This window comes from Melanotaenia boesemani, chromosome 12, assembly GCF_017639745.1.
Source record: "Melanotaenia boesemani isolate fMelBoe1 chromosome 12, fMelBoe1.pri, whole genome shotgun sequence".
NCBI classification, from domain to species: domain Eukaryota; kingdom Metazoa; phylum Chordata; class Actinopteri; order Atheriniformes; family Melanotaeniidae; genus Melanotaenia; species Melanotaenia boesemani.
The window spans coordinates 15,204,734-15,218,369 of NC_055693.1; the positions used below are offsets into that span (position 1 = coordinate 15,204,734).

At 37.5% G+C, this 13,636-nt stretch overlaps 1 protein-coding gene across 1 annotated transcript; it reads left to right on the plus strand.

Moving 5' to 3' along the window:
* The first annotated feature begins 3,401 nt into the window (after positions 1-3,401).
* On the plus strand, positions 3,402-6,107 carry LOC121650814. The gene is made up of 5 exons (XM_042002565.1): positions 3,402-3,555; positions 3,645-3,953; positions 4,045-4,135; positions 5,256-5,322; positions 5,528-6,107. The coding sequence occupies exons 1-5, from the start codon at positions 3,489-3,491 to the stop codon at positions 5,621-5,623; spliced, it is 630 nt and encodes a 209-aa protein (XP_041858499.1). The 5' UTR covers positions 3,402-3,488; the 3' UTR covers positions 5,624-6,107.
* The last annotated feature ends 7,529 nt before the right edge of the window (positions 6,108-13,636 follow it).

A 13,636-nucleotide genomic window follows, 5' to 3' on the forward strand; every position in this document is an offset into this window, starting at 1 on the left:
CCCACTCCACAAAAGTCAGTACTGATTCCTCTTATCTTTTTCATAGGGCATCCACAATCCTTGACACCTAGAGAGTAATGTGTGAGGGATGCAATAATATTCATTTTGGCTGCCATGTTTACAGAATACATCATCCACACTGACTATGAGTAATGGGGTTTCTGCCACAGCTTGACCCCACTGCTTCTGTAAAATGTAGTTTTGGTACTTTTTACACACTGGCTAAGACATAAAAAAACAGCTGTTACCAAAATTCACATTAAATTAGTTATTATACTGACTTCATATTAGCAACAATACACCACTTTACCATAGTTTCATTGTGTAACCAAATGTAGAATGGTGAGTTGTGAGCATAGATGGCAGAGTTGAGGAAAGGGGGCAGAGTCTATAAAAGGGGGACAGAGAATTCACTCAGGTCTTTCTCCCTGGTGCACCACACCTGAGAGCAGCATGCAGCAGAGGCCTTTGTGTGGTGGAATTTAACCCTCAAGACAAACTCTTGCATAGTGGCTTCAACAGAAAAGTTCCAGACACAAGGTTTGCTTAAGCAGCAGCAGTGTATGACCTCCTTTATGAATTGGCATGTCAGTCTTCATTGGTTTCTTACATAAATTGTTTTAAAGTTTCAGTCACCTCCATTTGCCTGCAAACGTGAGAGACAGGAGTTGGTGCCTGTGCTTTGACCAGGTATATTTCCCTTTCATTTAACATGTCTGGACAATTTTAGTTTTTTTTTTATGTTAATTGTTTTTTCCTTGCAGCTCTTATATAATGATCAGCATCAGGATGCTAACCACTGTTTTTCCCACTTGTAGTTATTTTCCGTGTTTATTCAGTTGATCCATTGGATGGACCACTTTTGTTTTTGTTTAGACATCAAACTATATTAAAGGGAGGGGTTCCAAGGGAGAGTGGTCTCTGCAAGTGTTTTGTTGTGTTATATGGGTTATCATTTGGTTGCTTTAATTCCATGCATGTTTTATTTGGTCCATTTCTTTGGTCTGAAGTTTGTCAGTACAGAAATACTGTTCACCTTTTTTTTATTTTGTCCAACATCCAGACCATTACAGTTTTTAAACAATCTTCTTTTGTTTATAAATAAGTTGTTCTTTTAAATATAGTTGTCTCTTGTTCCAGTTCATTCTGGTGTTTTCCTGGAAAAATACCACTTGTTCACACAATATATCCCCCATAAAAAATAATATTTATTATTATTATTATTATTATTATTATTATTATTATTATTATTATTATTATTATTATTATTATATATCAGATATTATAAGAATATAGCTTACCTGTAATTATGAGTGACAACAAATGATTTTCAGGTAATGTCAGGAACTTTCTGTTGGGTAACTTTGGGAGGCATGCTGTATTTAAAATGATTGTGCAGACAGTAGGTACACAGAAGCAACCCTGCAGCAATAAGTGTGTTGGCGTAAATTCAGCAGCAGCAGTTCAGGAAGGGACTGAACTATATTCTCTCAATGGCACCTGCAAAGTTGTTTTAACTTTCCTCTGCCACATGAGGGCAGTGCTCAACATATGAACAACTTGAAACAGAGGTGTCACCAGGTTTTGATTTTCCAGCTTTGGTCTTTCCTCTCTTTTGTTGAGGAAGTACACATTACAAAAGAGTGCTAAAAGGTATGGATTCTAACCAGAGAACATTGTTACAGGTGATGTTGTTGTGAAGTTTAGCTCTCAAATAATGTATTGCCTTAACAAAACATCAATTAAAAGCTAAATCAGTTCTAAATGTGAAATGTTTCAGAAATTACTACAGTGGCACAAATATATTCTGCTTGCTAAGCTGTGTGCGTTCACAGGATGAGCATGAAAATCTCAGCAGACATGCAGTTCTTCTGTAGCCTTCTGTACCCTGCTTCTTACCTAGAAGCTGCTGGGGTAGGCTCCAGCCCGCTCATGACCCAGCATTGGAATGAAAAAGGATTAAAAACCACCACACCATCATGCAACCCGAGTAAAATGCATCAAGTTTCAAGTATGGTGGATGTTGCTGAAGAAAACAAGGAAAGAATGTGCTACAGCATATCTTTACATAGAGATAAAACCCATTGTGGAAATGGTTTTAATTCTGTTTTATTCCAAAAAAAGAGCAGTTGACATTTTTGGAAAACTTTTCTCTATAGACTTTTAGATTTAATCATATGTAGATTTACTTGTGTTGTAAAACTTGAAAAAGTATTCTGAAAACATCCACACTTCAAGCAGAAGTGTAACATTACAGCTCAACAGAAAGACAGGAAGTTACTAATAGAGTGGTCGTCTTGTAACCCAAGGGTTGCGGGTTTGATCCTGGCCTGGAGAGCTCATGTTGAAGTGTCCCTGAGCAAGACACCGAACCTCAAATTGCTCCTGATGGGTCGTGGTTAGCCCCCTGCATGGCAGCTTCCGCCATCAGTGTGTGAATGTGATGTATAATATAAACACTTTGAGTCTCGTTGCAGGTACTTTAGAGTGAAAAGGCCACATAATAATTTGTAAGTGTAAAAATAATGCTTCATCTCATGACAGCTTTGACAAAGTTTAGGCCAGCTCACACAATAATTTATATCACAAGAGTAGCTGTCTTGTAACCCACGGGTTGGTGGTTTGATTCTTGCCTGGAGAGAATTAAGGTGGAAGTGTCCCTGAGCAAGACACCGAACCTCAAATTGCTCCTGATGGGTCGTGGTTAGCGCCTTGCATGGCAGCTTCCGCTGTCAGTGTGTGAATGTGATGTATAGTATAAAGCTCTTTGAGTATCGTTGCAGGTACAGTAAAGCATCTATAAATACAGATCATTTACCATTTTACATGATACCTTCTTGACATGTAGACTTTTATATATCAGTACCTTTTTAGTTAGAAAGAAAGAACAGTGAATGTAGTAAACTAATATGGACAGCTTTTATCATGACAGTGAACTATGAACACCAACTCAAACCTGTTTTTGTGGCTGACATGTCTGAGTGTTTTCTGTGAAAAAGGCCAACTGATGATTCACATTGTGGTTTTCAGAAGACAAAACAAGCATAGCATTTGTTGTTTCCATCACCCACTAAAAAACAAAAGAGAATCACCATGACTGTATTTAAAGATTACTGTCTGCTTGATTAAGTAAATGTGAGACGTGGAGCAGCTTTGAAGTTTTCCTGAACAGCTTGAAAGTAGATTTTCACATTGTGGGAACATTTTATCTTGAAGGGCAGAAGGTTTTTTGTGATGTTTATAAAAGTGGCTTAAGGTTACCAGCTTATTTTCACATACTGTATTATAATCCATGAATTGTTAGTATTTCATTTTAGACTGAATCTGTACACATGACACTAATGTAATTTAACTTTATCTACAGGTGTGACATGTAACTTAGTCTTAAGCTTAGCAAAACGACCACTAACCACTTCCTTTTCTCTGTGCCACCTCCACTTGTACTAATCAAGCAGGTAGTGTAGCTCCAGTTTGACTCTTGCTGCCTGATGGACATGATCAGTCTAAATCCAGCAGTGTTCATCTTCATTCAGCTGATATGGCCGGCCTTTGCAGGTACAGAACAGATTTGTGTTTGATAAATGTTTTCATCCGTATTGAACAAGAGATTCTATAATTCATTGATTGTTTTCTTCAAACTTCAGGGACTAAAACATCTGACCACCAGAATGTATCGGTGTCAGAGGGAGATTCAGTCGTGTTCAACTGCAACACATCTGAGAAACATACGACACACATCACCTGGACCAAATGCAGATTAATGCTTTCATGGGCCGTACAGCTTCAGCAAAACTTTTCAAACTTCTCTGACAGAGTTACAATAGACCTCGTCAACAAGTCAAAGCTAAAAATTGTTAGTGCTCAACTTGAGGATTCAGGACTTTATACATGTGAGATAACTGACAACCGAGGCATCAACAGTATTACATGGAATTTAACTGTTTCTGAGAAAGGTATGTAAAGAAAAGCACAACTCAATACATCATCCTACTGCTCATACTTTAAACTGTACTTCAATTAATAAGAAACTTTTTTCTTTAACAGAAACAAGTTTACTTAGTAATGTCGTATTCATCCGTCCACTTGCTGCTGGATTCCTTCTATGTTGCATCACAGCAGTTATCTGTCTCTGCAGGTGAGTAATACTTTTAAGCTGCAAATGTTCATGTAAAAACACAAAAAACTAACCATTGTTTTGTTCTTGTACAGAGCTTCTATCACTATTGGGTCAGCAATATGAAATGTTGGTGTATTGTAAGTCCAAAAAAAAAAAACTGACACTAGCGGAGCATGTTGGAGGCAATGGTTGTGTGACAGCACACATTAGCTAAAATTCTGGGCTTGTATGCACTAGAGGCTAACATTTTTTCAGGAATCTTATGGGTCACGGGATTCCCACGGGATGGGAGTCAATGGCTGTGTCCGAATGTGCACCCTACTCCCTACATAGTGCCCTATATGGGGTCACGCCATTTTGTTGGAGTGTCCAAATGACCAGAGAGAAAAGAGTAGGGGACTTAAAATTACCCACAATGCATCTTGAAAAGTAGTGAGCATCGATGGTCACTAGATGGGTCAATATAGACCACAATGCATTGTGGGCAGAAGCTCAACATAGTGCAAGGAGGCGAAAAAACTGAGTACTGTTTTAATGTACTGTTTTATTGTTATTCCCCCTTGTTTTTTATTTTTTTTTTATAATTGTAATTGTAATTTACCTCTAAAAAAAGCTAGAAACACTTAGCAGCTGGTTTAAAAAAGAAGGGTGAGAACATTTAATCAAATTCAATTTATTACCTAAAGACTAAATACATTTTTTTAAAATGGGAGCAGGAGTCATTCTAAATGGGAGCGGGATGGGATCGGGAGTAATTTTATCAGGATTGGGACAGGACAGGATTTTTTCTTTTGCTTTGGTCCAGGATTGGGATGGGACAAGACTTTTTTTCTGTGGGAGTGGGATGGGACAGGAGTAATAATGCACTCCCGTGTCACCCTCTAGTAAGCACAGCTCTGTGGTTACATGCATGTTACGTTTAGTGCAGCTATGAGTGCAGAGAACAGAAGGACATCTAACAATGGCTAAATGAGTGTTACTGTCATGCAGTGTATGTGTGATGTTTGTATGTAACTGAAGCCTACAAATATTTATTTTTACAATATTTACAATAGCTGCTTGTGCACTATGTTTCATCTCACATAAAAAACAAGTGGAAGGTGCAAAGAAACGCTGTTGGTGACTCCTTTCTCTGCAGAAAATATGGTACCAGAACAGGAAATCAGAATCCATTCCAGGACCAGTTTCAGTCTCAGACAGAAGAGGTCAGAGAAACTTTTTCATTTTTAAACCTTTCCTGATTTCTGTCTCAAAGGCTGCATTGATTAATTTGCAGCACTGACTAAACTTGCCTCCAGCTTCATCTCTGTCTGTTGGTAAATCAACAGCACCCTTGTGTCTCTGTGTGGGTCCACCAGTCACTAACCTAAACTAAAACTGGAAAAGTCACTAACCTATATTTTTTTACAGGTGGTAACTTGCAACTACAAGGTGACACGAATCATCAGCGAACAAGAGGAGGAGAGAATACAAGAGAGGCTGAATTTAATCTATGATCATTCTTGAACTGAGACACAAAAGAGAGACATCAAGATGGATCCAATTAACAAAAGAAGGATGGAAAAAGTGGGAAATAACTTAACTGTCTTTCTTGAATGGGTATTTTTACCTTGCCGACAGTATATTAATGTTTCATTTTATTGGACATTTTTCTGGTTGTTCTACTTTATGTTCTCACTATTGCAATTTCATAAAAATGATTGTTTTGATATTGTAAATATCCCAAATTTTCCCAGGAAAGTAAGTTTTTATTTTAAGTTAGTCCAGTAGAGGCCATGTGCAGATATTAGTTGCTTTAAGTTGACCTGCTGCTCTACAGGAGGATTTACCAATATTTTTTAAACTATAACAAGATGGCACACAAAACTGTGTGATATTAAAACGATAACTTTTCTTCAAGTTTCAGTGTTTACAAAGAATTCTGGACAATGCTGGCACCCACTTTCGACAATATGATATTAAAAATAAAGGAAAAAAAAAAAAAAAAAACCTTCAAATATGAACTAAGCTAATATTGCTCTACTATTAAAACCAGGAAAAGACCCAACACTTCCATCCAGTTACCATCCAATTTCGTTAATAAATGTAGATCTTAAAATAATCAGCAAAGCTCTGGCCAGAAGGATAGAAAAAATAACCCGTCTAATAATATATTGTGAGCAAATGGGCTTTATTAAAGGTAGACATTACTCTTCTAACATGTGTAGAGTAATTAACATCATAGATTATTATACTCTAAATAATCTGAAATCCACAGTCATTTCTTTAGACACAGAAAAAGCATTTGACCAAGTAAACTGGAAATTTTTATTTGCAACAATAAACAAATTTGGGTTTGGGTCATCTTTCATAAATTGGATGAAATATTATATAACAACCCAAATGCATGTGTGAAGACCAATGATCAAACTTCTCCAAGCTTCTGTTTGCAGAGAGGCACCAGACAGGGCTGCCTGCTTTCTCCATCACTCTTTGCTATTTTTACTGAACCCCTAGCTGCTGCCATAAGACAAAATAAAGAGATTAAAGGAATCCATGCCAAGAATATAGAACATAAGATAACTCTTTATGCCGATGATGTATGACTTTTCCTCCAGAACTCACCGACATCTCTCCCCCACACAATCACACTTATTAATACATTCTCATAGTCTAAGACTATTGTTATGCCCATTAACTGTGACCTACAAAATGCACCCAATACTACAATACAGTCTGGAAACATTAGATATTTAGGCATAAACATTTCCCCCAGGTTATCAGAACTTACAAAGCTAAATTATGTCAAGCTACTTGAAACAATAGAGGATGATCTCTCACGGTGGAGGTGCTTACCCATATCATTCATGGGGAGGGTTGCCACAGTTAAAATGATGGTTCTACCTAAAGTAAACTACCTGTTTTCAGTGATACAAACTAAATCATCCTCCAACTGGTTTAAGTCACTGAACTCAATATATCCACATTTTTATGAAAAAACAAGCCATTGCGTATCAGTCTAAAACTTTACAATAGACTAAAGACAGAGGTGGGTTGGAGCTACCCGACTTTAATCACTTTTTCTTAGCTAACAAGCTGCAGTATAGGCTTAAACCTACCGGTTTGGATGAACCATGTTTAGATGTAGAGCAAGCTTGTGTGAGGATCTGATTATTTCTGACCTGCCTTCTTCTTCCTTCTTTCCTTTTTGTTTGTTTGTTTGTTTTTGTTTTTGTAAAAGTTGTAGGAAATTTTCTGTTGTGTTTATATACAGGTGTAACAGTTTGTTGTCTGGTGATGGTGTGGATTGAAAGGTCGTTGCCTTCTGTCTGTGATGTTTTGTCTCCTTTCTTCTTTACCTTTTGCTTCTTTTTGCTATTTTCCATCTTTTTCTTTCCCCTCCAGTCAGGTCCAGCAAGATTACATAGATTCCGTGATCCAAAGTAAATAAAAAAAATTAATGAATCAGATTGTCAAGAGAAACCTTACCCATAGGCGTCCCCTTGGCAGAGCAAATTTGTTCAGCACGATACAGCAACCAAATTATCATTTTGCTTGCTATGATGCTGGACAGGACAAGTTAAAAAAAAAGTTTTAGTATTTCAGACAGTCTTTAGCATTTTGTGCCATCAATTTCATATTCAAGATTTTTGCAGGGAGGAAGGACATTGGATGAAAGGTTCCAGGTTTGATCCTAATAATGTTGAATCATTTGTTATTGATGCATGCAGATGACTCCTTTGAGAACTCATCACTGTTTGAGCCACAAAACCTGGATTTGTAAACAGGCTGGTGGAAAAAAATAAATGAATAAAACAACTTTCAGTCTTGAAATAAGTTTATTGGGGCAGCATGTTGCACTACAACAGCTTCAACCTGCTTTTTTATTGATTCAACATGACTGTGGAGCATCTGTCTTTTTTTTCTCTAAGTTGATGATGGTGAAAAGTGCTATATTAACAAAGCCTCCCACAAATAATCAGTTGAAAGTCCTGGTAACTGTAAAGGTCACTGCAACTGATTCATATTGTTTTCATGGATCTACACAGCAAAACATGCAGTGATGGGTCACACGTTGGAGCCTTATCGTGAAGCTAGCAAGAGAATGAGGAGGTAGATCAGCCAGTGTTTCATGTTGTTATAGATAGATAGATAGGTAGGTAGGTAGGTAGGTAGGTAGGTAGGTAGATAGGTAGATAGGTAGATAGGTAGATAGATAGATAGATAGATAGATAGATAGATAGATAGATAGATAGATAGATAGAACTTTATTGTCTGTCCCAAGTGGTGACAGAAATTCTTCATTGACTGGCTCAAAGACTAGAGTTACACGGCCAATAGACAGTGCGTTACCATGGTAACTCACTTATTCCAGTGTAGGGTCCGAATTAAACTAGGACCCTATATTTTAATTGGAAATTAAAAATTCAATTCACTGTTCTTCTTAGGAAGTTATTTTTAAACTTGGATAAAAATCATAGAAGCAGCTTCCAAAGAATCAAATTTCTTCTCATGTGGTCTATTGTTTTCCTTGTTAATTTGGTACAATATGTTTCAGCCTTGAATAGGTTGCCACCCCTTCAGTTTAAGCCACAACATCTCCTCTTATAGCAGCATCCTTCAATCAAGTCCTTCATATGCACAGAAATCCTCTATAGACAAATGTTTTTTTTCTCAAGTCCTGAAAGAATAATGTTAAAGGTTTTGAAGAATTTTTTGAAGGATTGTATATCAGTACATGCTCCACCCAGTAATTAGAATGATTAGGGAGGTGGTGTACAGCACTGAGCACAGCAGCATACTGATTTTTGAATATAAAGAATGGAGATTAATGGTTTTTTGCACTGCAAGCCATCAATTATAATATAACCTCAGCCCCTCTCGGTGAAGCTACCTGTTCAAATAAATGCTGCGATTATTTTACACCCCAGAGCTTTTTTCATTTGTATGTATGATGTGTTTGGACTGTACATGTTCTTGCACAGTGGAAAATCAGAGCATGTTTCTTTTTCTGTCTGCTGAAGCTAATTTTATGCTCTTCATATAACTTGTAATTGTGTTGATTCTGTTTCTCCTCCACTGTTTTACTCATTAACTGACTTTTGTTTTCCTCTGTTTTGCAGCGATGCAGGAAGCTATGGATTTTTGTTCTATTTTAATCTTTGTTTTTCATTGGGAGGTACTTTTTGTTTAATATTTCCTCACATAATGTGGGTTTAGTCAGATATTTAGAAGAGCATCTAGCTAAAACAGAAAAGAAACGGTTTTGGAAGAGACTGAATCCAAGCAACACATACTTTTGCAACAGTAAAGGAAAGAAAAAAAAGAAAACTCTTGCATTGTTTGAAAGCCAGTAGAAAGCTCAGCACAGGCCTGGAGGCATATGTACGTAGCAGGAAAATCGAGACTTTGCAAAGAATTCAGATCATAAACATGTTAAATAAGGTTTTGTCTTAAACATCCAAGTCTCCAAAAATGTTATTACATGCCAATGTTTACCTTAGCACACACTACATGACCCTGCCACAAAAGTAGCACCGCAGAGCTGATCCAATGCTTCAGATGAGACACAGTATGTGTGAAAACTCAAAAACCGACAAAGAAAAAACACATTTCCAACATTTTCACAGTTATGCAGACAAACTGTTTAATCTATTCTCCTGCTGAGATGTCTGACAAACAATTTATTCTCTGTCTTTCCTCTCCAGCCATTAGTGTAACAAAACACACTCTCCTACTACTGATTTAAATTCATGTATGGAGGATGCATACAGGGGGGACTGTGCAGTGTTTGCAACACAGAACAGAGGTAGCAGCTCCTCTGATGTCTCTCTGTGTTCTGCCAGGGGCTTTCTGAGAGGCATCTCAAATAATCACAAACATCCATCAGTGCCTGAGACGGTCAGAAACTACTATAGTTACAATGAATGAATCTCTTCATATGCACATATCAGTACATGCTCCACCCACATACACAAACACAATTACATTTGTTTTGCTTCTAGACATTTTCTATAATGTCTTTCTCTGAGGTCTGCAGTGGAAAATGTGGGACTGTGTGAGTGTGAATGAGAGTGCAAAGAAATACAAATTTAAACAAACCAACAAACAGGAACATCTTTGTGTGTGTGTGTGTGTGTGTGTGTGTGTGTGTGTGTGTGTGTGTGTGTGTGTGTGTGTGTGTGTGTGTGTGTGTGTGTGTGTGTGTGTGTGTGTGTGTGTGTGGTTAAGCGCTGAAGGTTAGGGCTTTCAGCCAAAGGTGCAAATGTGAAGGATGGTCTTACAGAAATAGGTAATTTGATCACACATCCTGTTTCGCTCTATAATGCATGCACAAAATTTCTCTGTCCAAATTACACATTATATTCAGATTTCAAAAGCAAGAAAAATTAAGGGATTATGGATCCAATCAAAACAATTAATACATACTAGTATTTTAATTTTTAATTTATTTATTTATTCATTTTTTCTCTTTGATCGAAAGAAAAGAAATAAGACAGAGAGAATTCCCACATTTTTTGGTAAGAAAAATGTTCTATTTTCTTGCCTGTTGGGTCTGCACTCTGGTGAATGTGACCAAGGGTGCATGTTGACTGCCATCACCAAACAGCGTATTCATTAAGCTGGCATCCGGATTTAAAAAAAAAGAGAAAGACGACAGCAACCATGCATATAAGCACACACAGCACTTTTCATACATAGGCAGCACAAAGTGCTTTACATAATAAAATGCATACAAAAACAATGTTTGGCAATAGAAAAGAATATAAAACAGCAACTAAAACTCCACTCCTACTCTTACTCTCTCACACACACATACACACACACTATAATCTGTCTTGACATTACTGTGAGGAAACGATATCTTGCAGGCCGGGACCCACACAACAGCCATTTGGGCTGTTGTGCAGGGCCCCTTGCCACCCAGACCACAGCCATCCCCATGGCAACATTCCTGCAGACCAAGCAGACAATGGTTCCAGGGTGGAGGATCCCCTTGAGGAATACACTGGAGTTAAAAATGTTAAAAGTAGAAAATTAAATAAAGCTAAACACAATGAAGACGAAAAAGAACTAAATATATGAAAGTTTAACTAAGAATCAAGCACAGTGTGAGGGGGGAGGTTTCTGTGCAAGCAGGCACGTGTATGATATCAGACATCTACAAAGCACTAGTGCTACTTTGTACAACCACAGACCCGGGCCAAGCATGTATTTGATATGAGCTCTGCCTATCAGAAACCTTAAGCATGAGGAAGTTCCTGCTCCCCAGACACCTGCTGCTAACACGTAACCATTAAATGGACCTTCATCTTGCTATCAGATCTAAAAAAAAAAAAGCTTTGATGTAGACGTCTACTACTACTAAAGTCTACTGAGATTCAAGGTGTGTGTTTTCCTTGATTTTCAAATCTGAGTTGAACATAAGCGGCAGGAAGCAGTAGAAGGGGCTCATAAAGAATAAAGGCTTTAAAGGAGGAAGCAGCAGTGAGGAAGTAACTTTACTGTATGCTGCCTCCCTTATTAGAGGCCTCTTTATGTTGCTGTAAATGTCCAGCTTCCTCCAACTCCTACAACTGCAAAACATGAGGTTAAACACAGGTAAGTGTGCTAAAGAACTAAGCAGACTGGCCAAGTGGAAAATAGTTTTTTTATACTTTCCACATGGTTTCCCGAATGTTGCATCCTGTTGTTAAAGATCCGTCACGTACAGCACATATTCTGTAGTCAGGGGTTAGTTTTCATATATAGTAAAGTCTATCCTGCAAAAAGTTCTGTTTTCATGAAATAACTTTACTGATTGTCTTTAAGAGAATTGTTGGGTGCTTATATTGTTCTAGTGTTTTCATTATTTTCACTTCTACTTTAAAATTGTAATGTTGTGATATAATACTGAATGACTAATGGTTTCATTAATTAATTTCAGAAATGATAAATTAAGAGGATCAAATAGTCTTTTAGGATATAAACATTGCAGAAGTTTCGTGTAAGACTTCTTGTGGGCCAGAATTAACTCTTGTACAGGTCATTGTAAAGCTAAAGAAGCCTCTGGCTGAAGACTGTTTACAAATTTGCTGTTTTGTCACACTTCATGCCTGAGCGCTATGGCAGAAATTGAGAAGTTAGAAAAGATTAAGTAGAAATAATTTACCAGTGTGCTTTAATAAAGTGATTTTCAAACTGGGGCTCGGGACCCCCATAGGGGACACAAGATAATTTCAGGAGGTCGCCAGATAATTTAAAAAAAATATATAGCCTACATTTATCCAATAAACTTGATATTTTTTAATAAAGGTTGTCAAAATTAAAGCATTAATAAAGAGATAAATCTTTAAACAACTAAGTTAAACACAAGCCATATTAAAAATCTGAATCTGACATTATTGCAGTGTGAAAAGCTGATTTTAGGCATGTAGGTGCCTTGTCACAGTGAACCACCAAGAACAACTTTATCTTCCTTGTTCATGCAGATTCTGACGATTTTCCCGCCTTACATTTAGAGGGTGGCTGCAAGATAGCCCATTTGATACATGACACAATTAATCAGTTAAAGAGTTTTTAAATGTATTTGGTCTTTCTGCACAATGTTCTCTAAAGCCTGTAAATCTGTTGAGCTTTGCTTAGACTTACACCTCTGCAAAATGTGTTTCCTGTTCCTGTATATTCTTAGCAGTTGTCCATAAGCCCCCCAGTGTGTGAGTGCATGCATGCGTGTGAAATAAAACAGATGAGAAACACAATCTGTAGGAAACACCACTAACATTAAGTGCCCTTACTTCCAATTTCCAATAAAGAAAGATCAACTAAATATTTGATGGACAAATGTTTAATCTGAAAGTATTTTGTTTGCCAATTAGACTCTGATGCACCATCACGGTGGAGCTGTGACATGAGTGAAAGAAAGACATAGAATGTGAGTATTTTAAAGAACAGGGATCAGACTAGCTGGTTAAAAAATAGCAGGCAAGAAGATGACAGAATTAAGAACGAGGTGACGTTATAAAGCATATGTAGTAAAAAGGCTGCTCACCTGATTAGATTCAGGTAGATGATTACGATTGGTGTCCAGCCAATGGCAGCGCGGTGCCCGTCACGTACAAGCAGCTGATTTTGATGCTGCAGGTAGATTGATCTCGGGTTCGCTCCACATTTGCTTTTGCTTGGAAACTGAAGGTGATCCTACAAACATCCAAAATCCACTCGCCACACATAGCAGTGTCACGATTAGAGATGGGGAGGAAGGATGCAAAAGCACAAATACTAGAAGGTGGACATAAGAACAAAAATTTATCAAATGTGGTTGTTTGACTCTCTGTGTTGGCCCTGCGATGGACTGTCGACCTGTCCAGGGTGTACCCTGCTACTTGCCTAGAAGCCGTTGGGGTAAGCTTCAGCCTTCTCATGACCCAGCATTGGAATAAACAGGGATAGAAAACAACCACACCATCATGCAACCCAAGTAAAAACATCAAGTTTCTACCATAGATGTTAATTTAAATAAATAAATAAATAAAAAGAAAAAAAAAATTGGTACAGCAT

Coding starts and splice junctions, on each gene's coding strand:
- LOC121650814 (XM_042002565.1), top strand. CDS start 3,489: ATGGACATGATCAGTCTAAATCCAGCAGTGTTCATCTTCATTCAGCTG. Junction 3,556..3,644: donor GATATGGCCGGCCTTTGCAG/GTACAGAACAGA, acceptor TTCAAACTTCAG/GGACTAAAACATCTGACCAC. Junction 4,136..5,255: donor GCAGTTATCTGTCTCTGCAG/GTGAGTAATACT, acceptor CTTTCTCTGCAG/AAAATATGGTACCAGAACAG.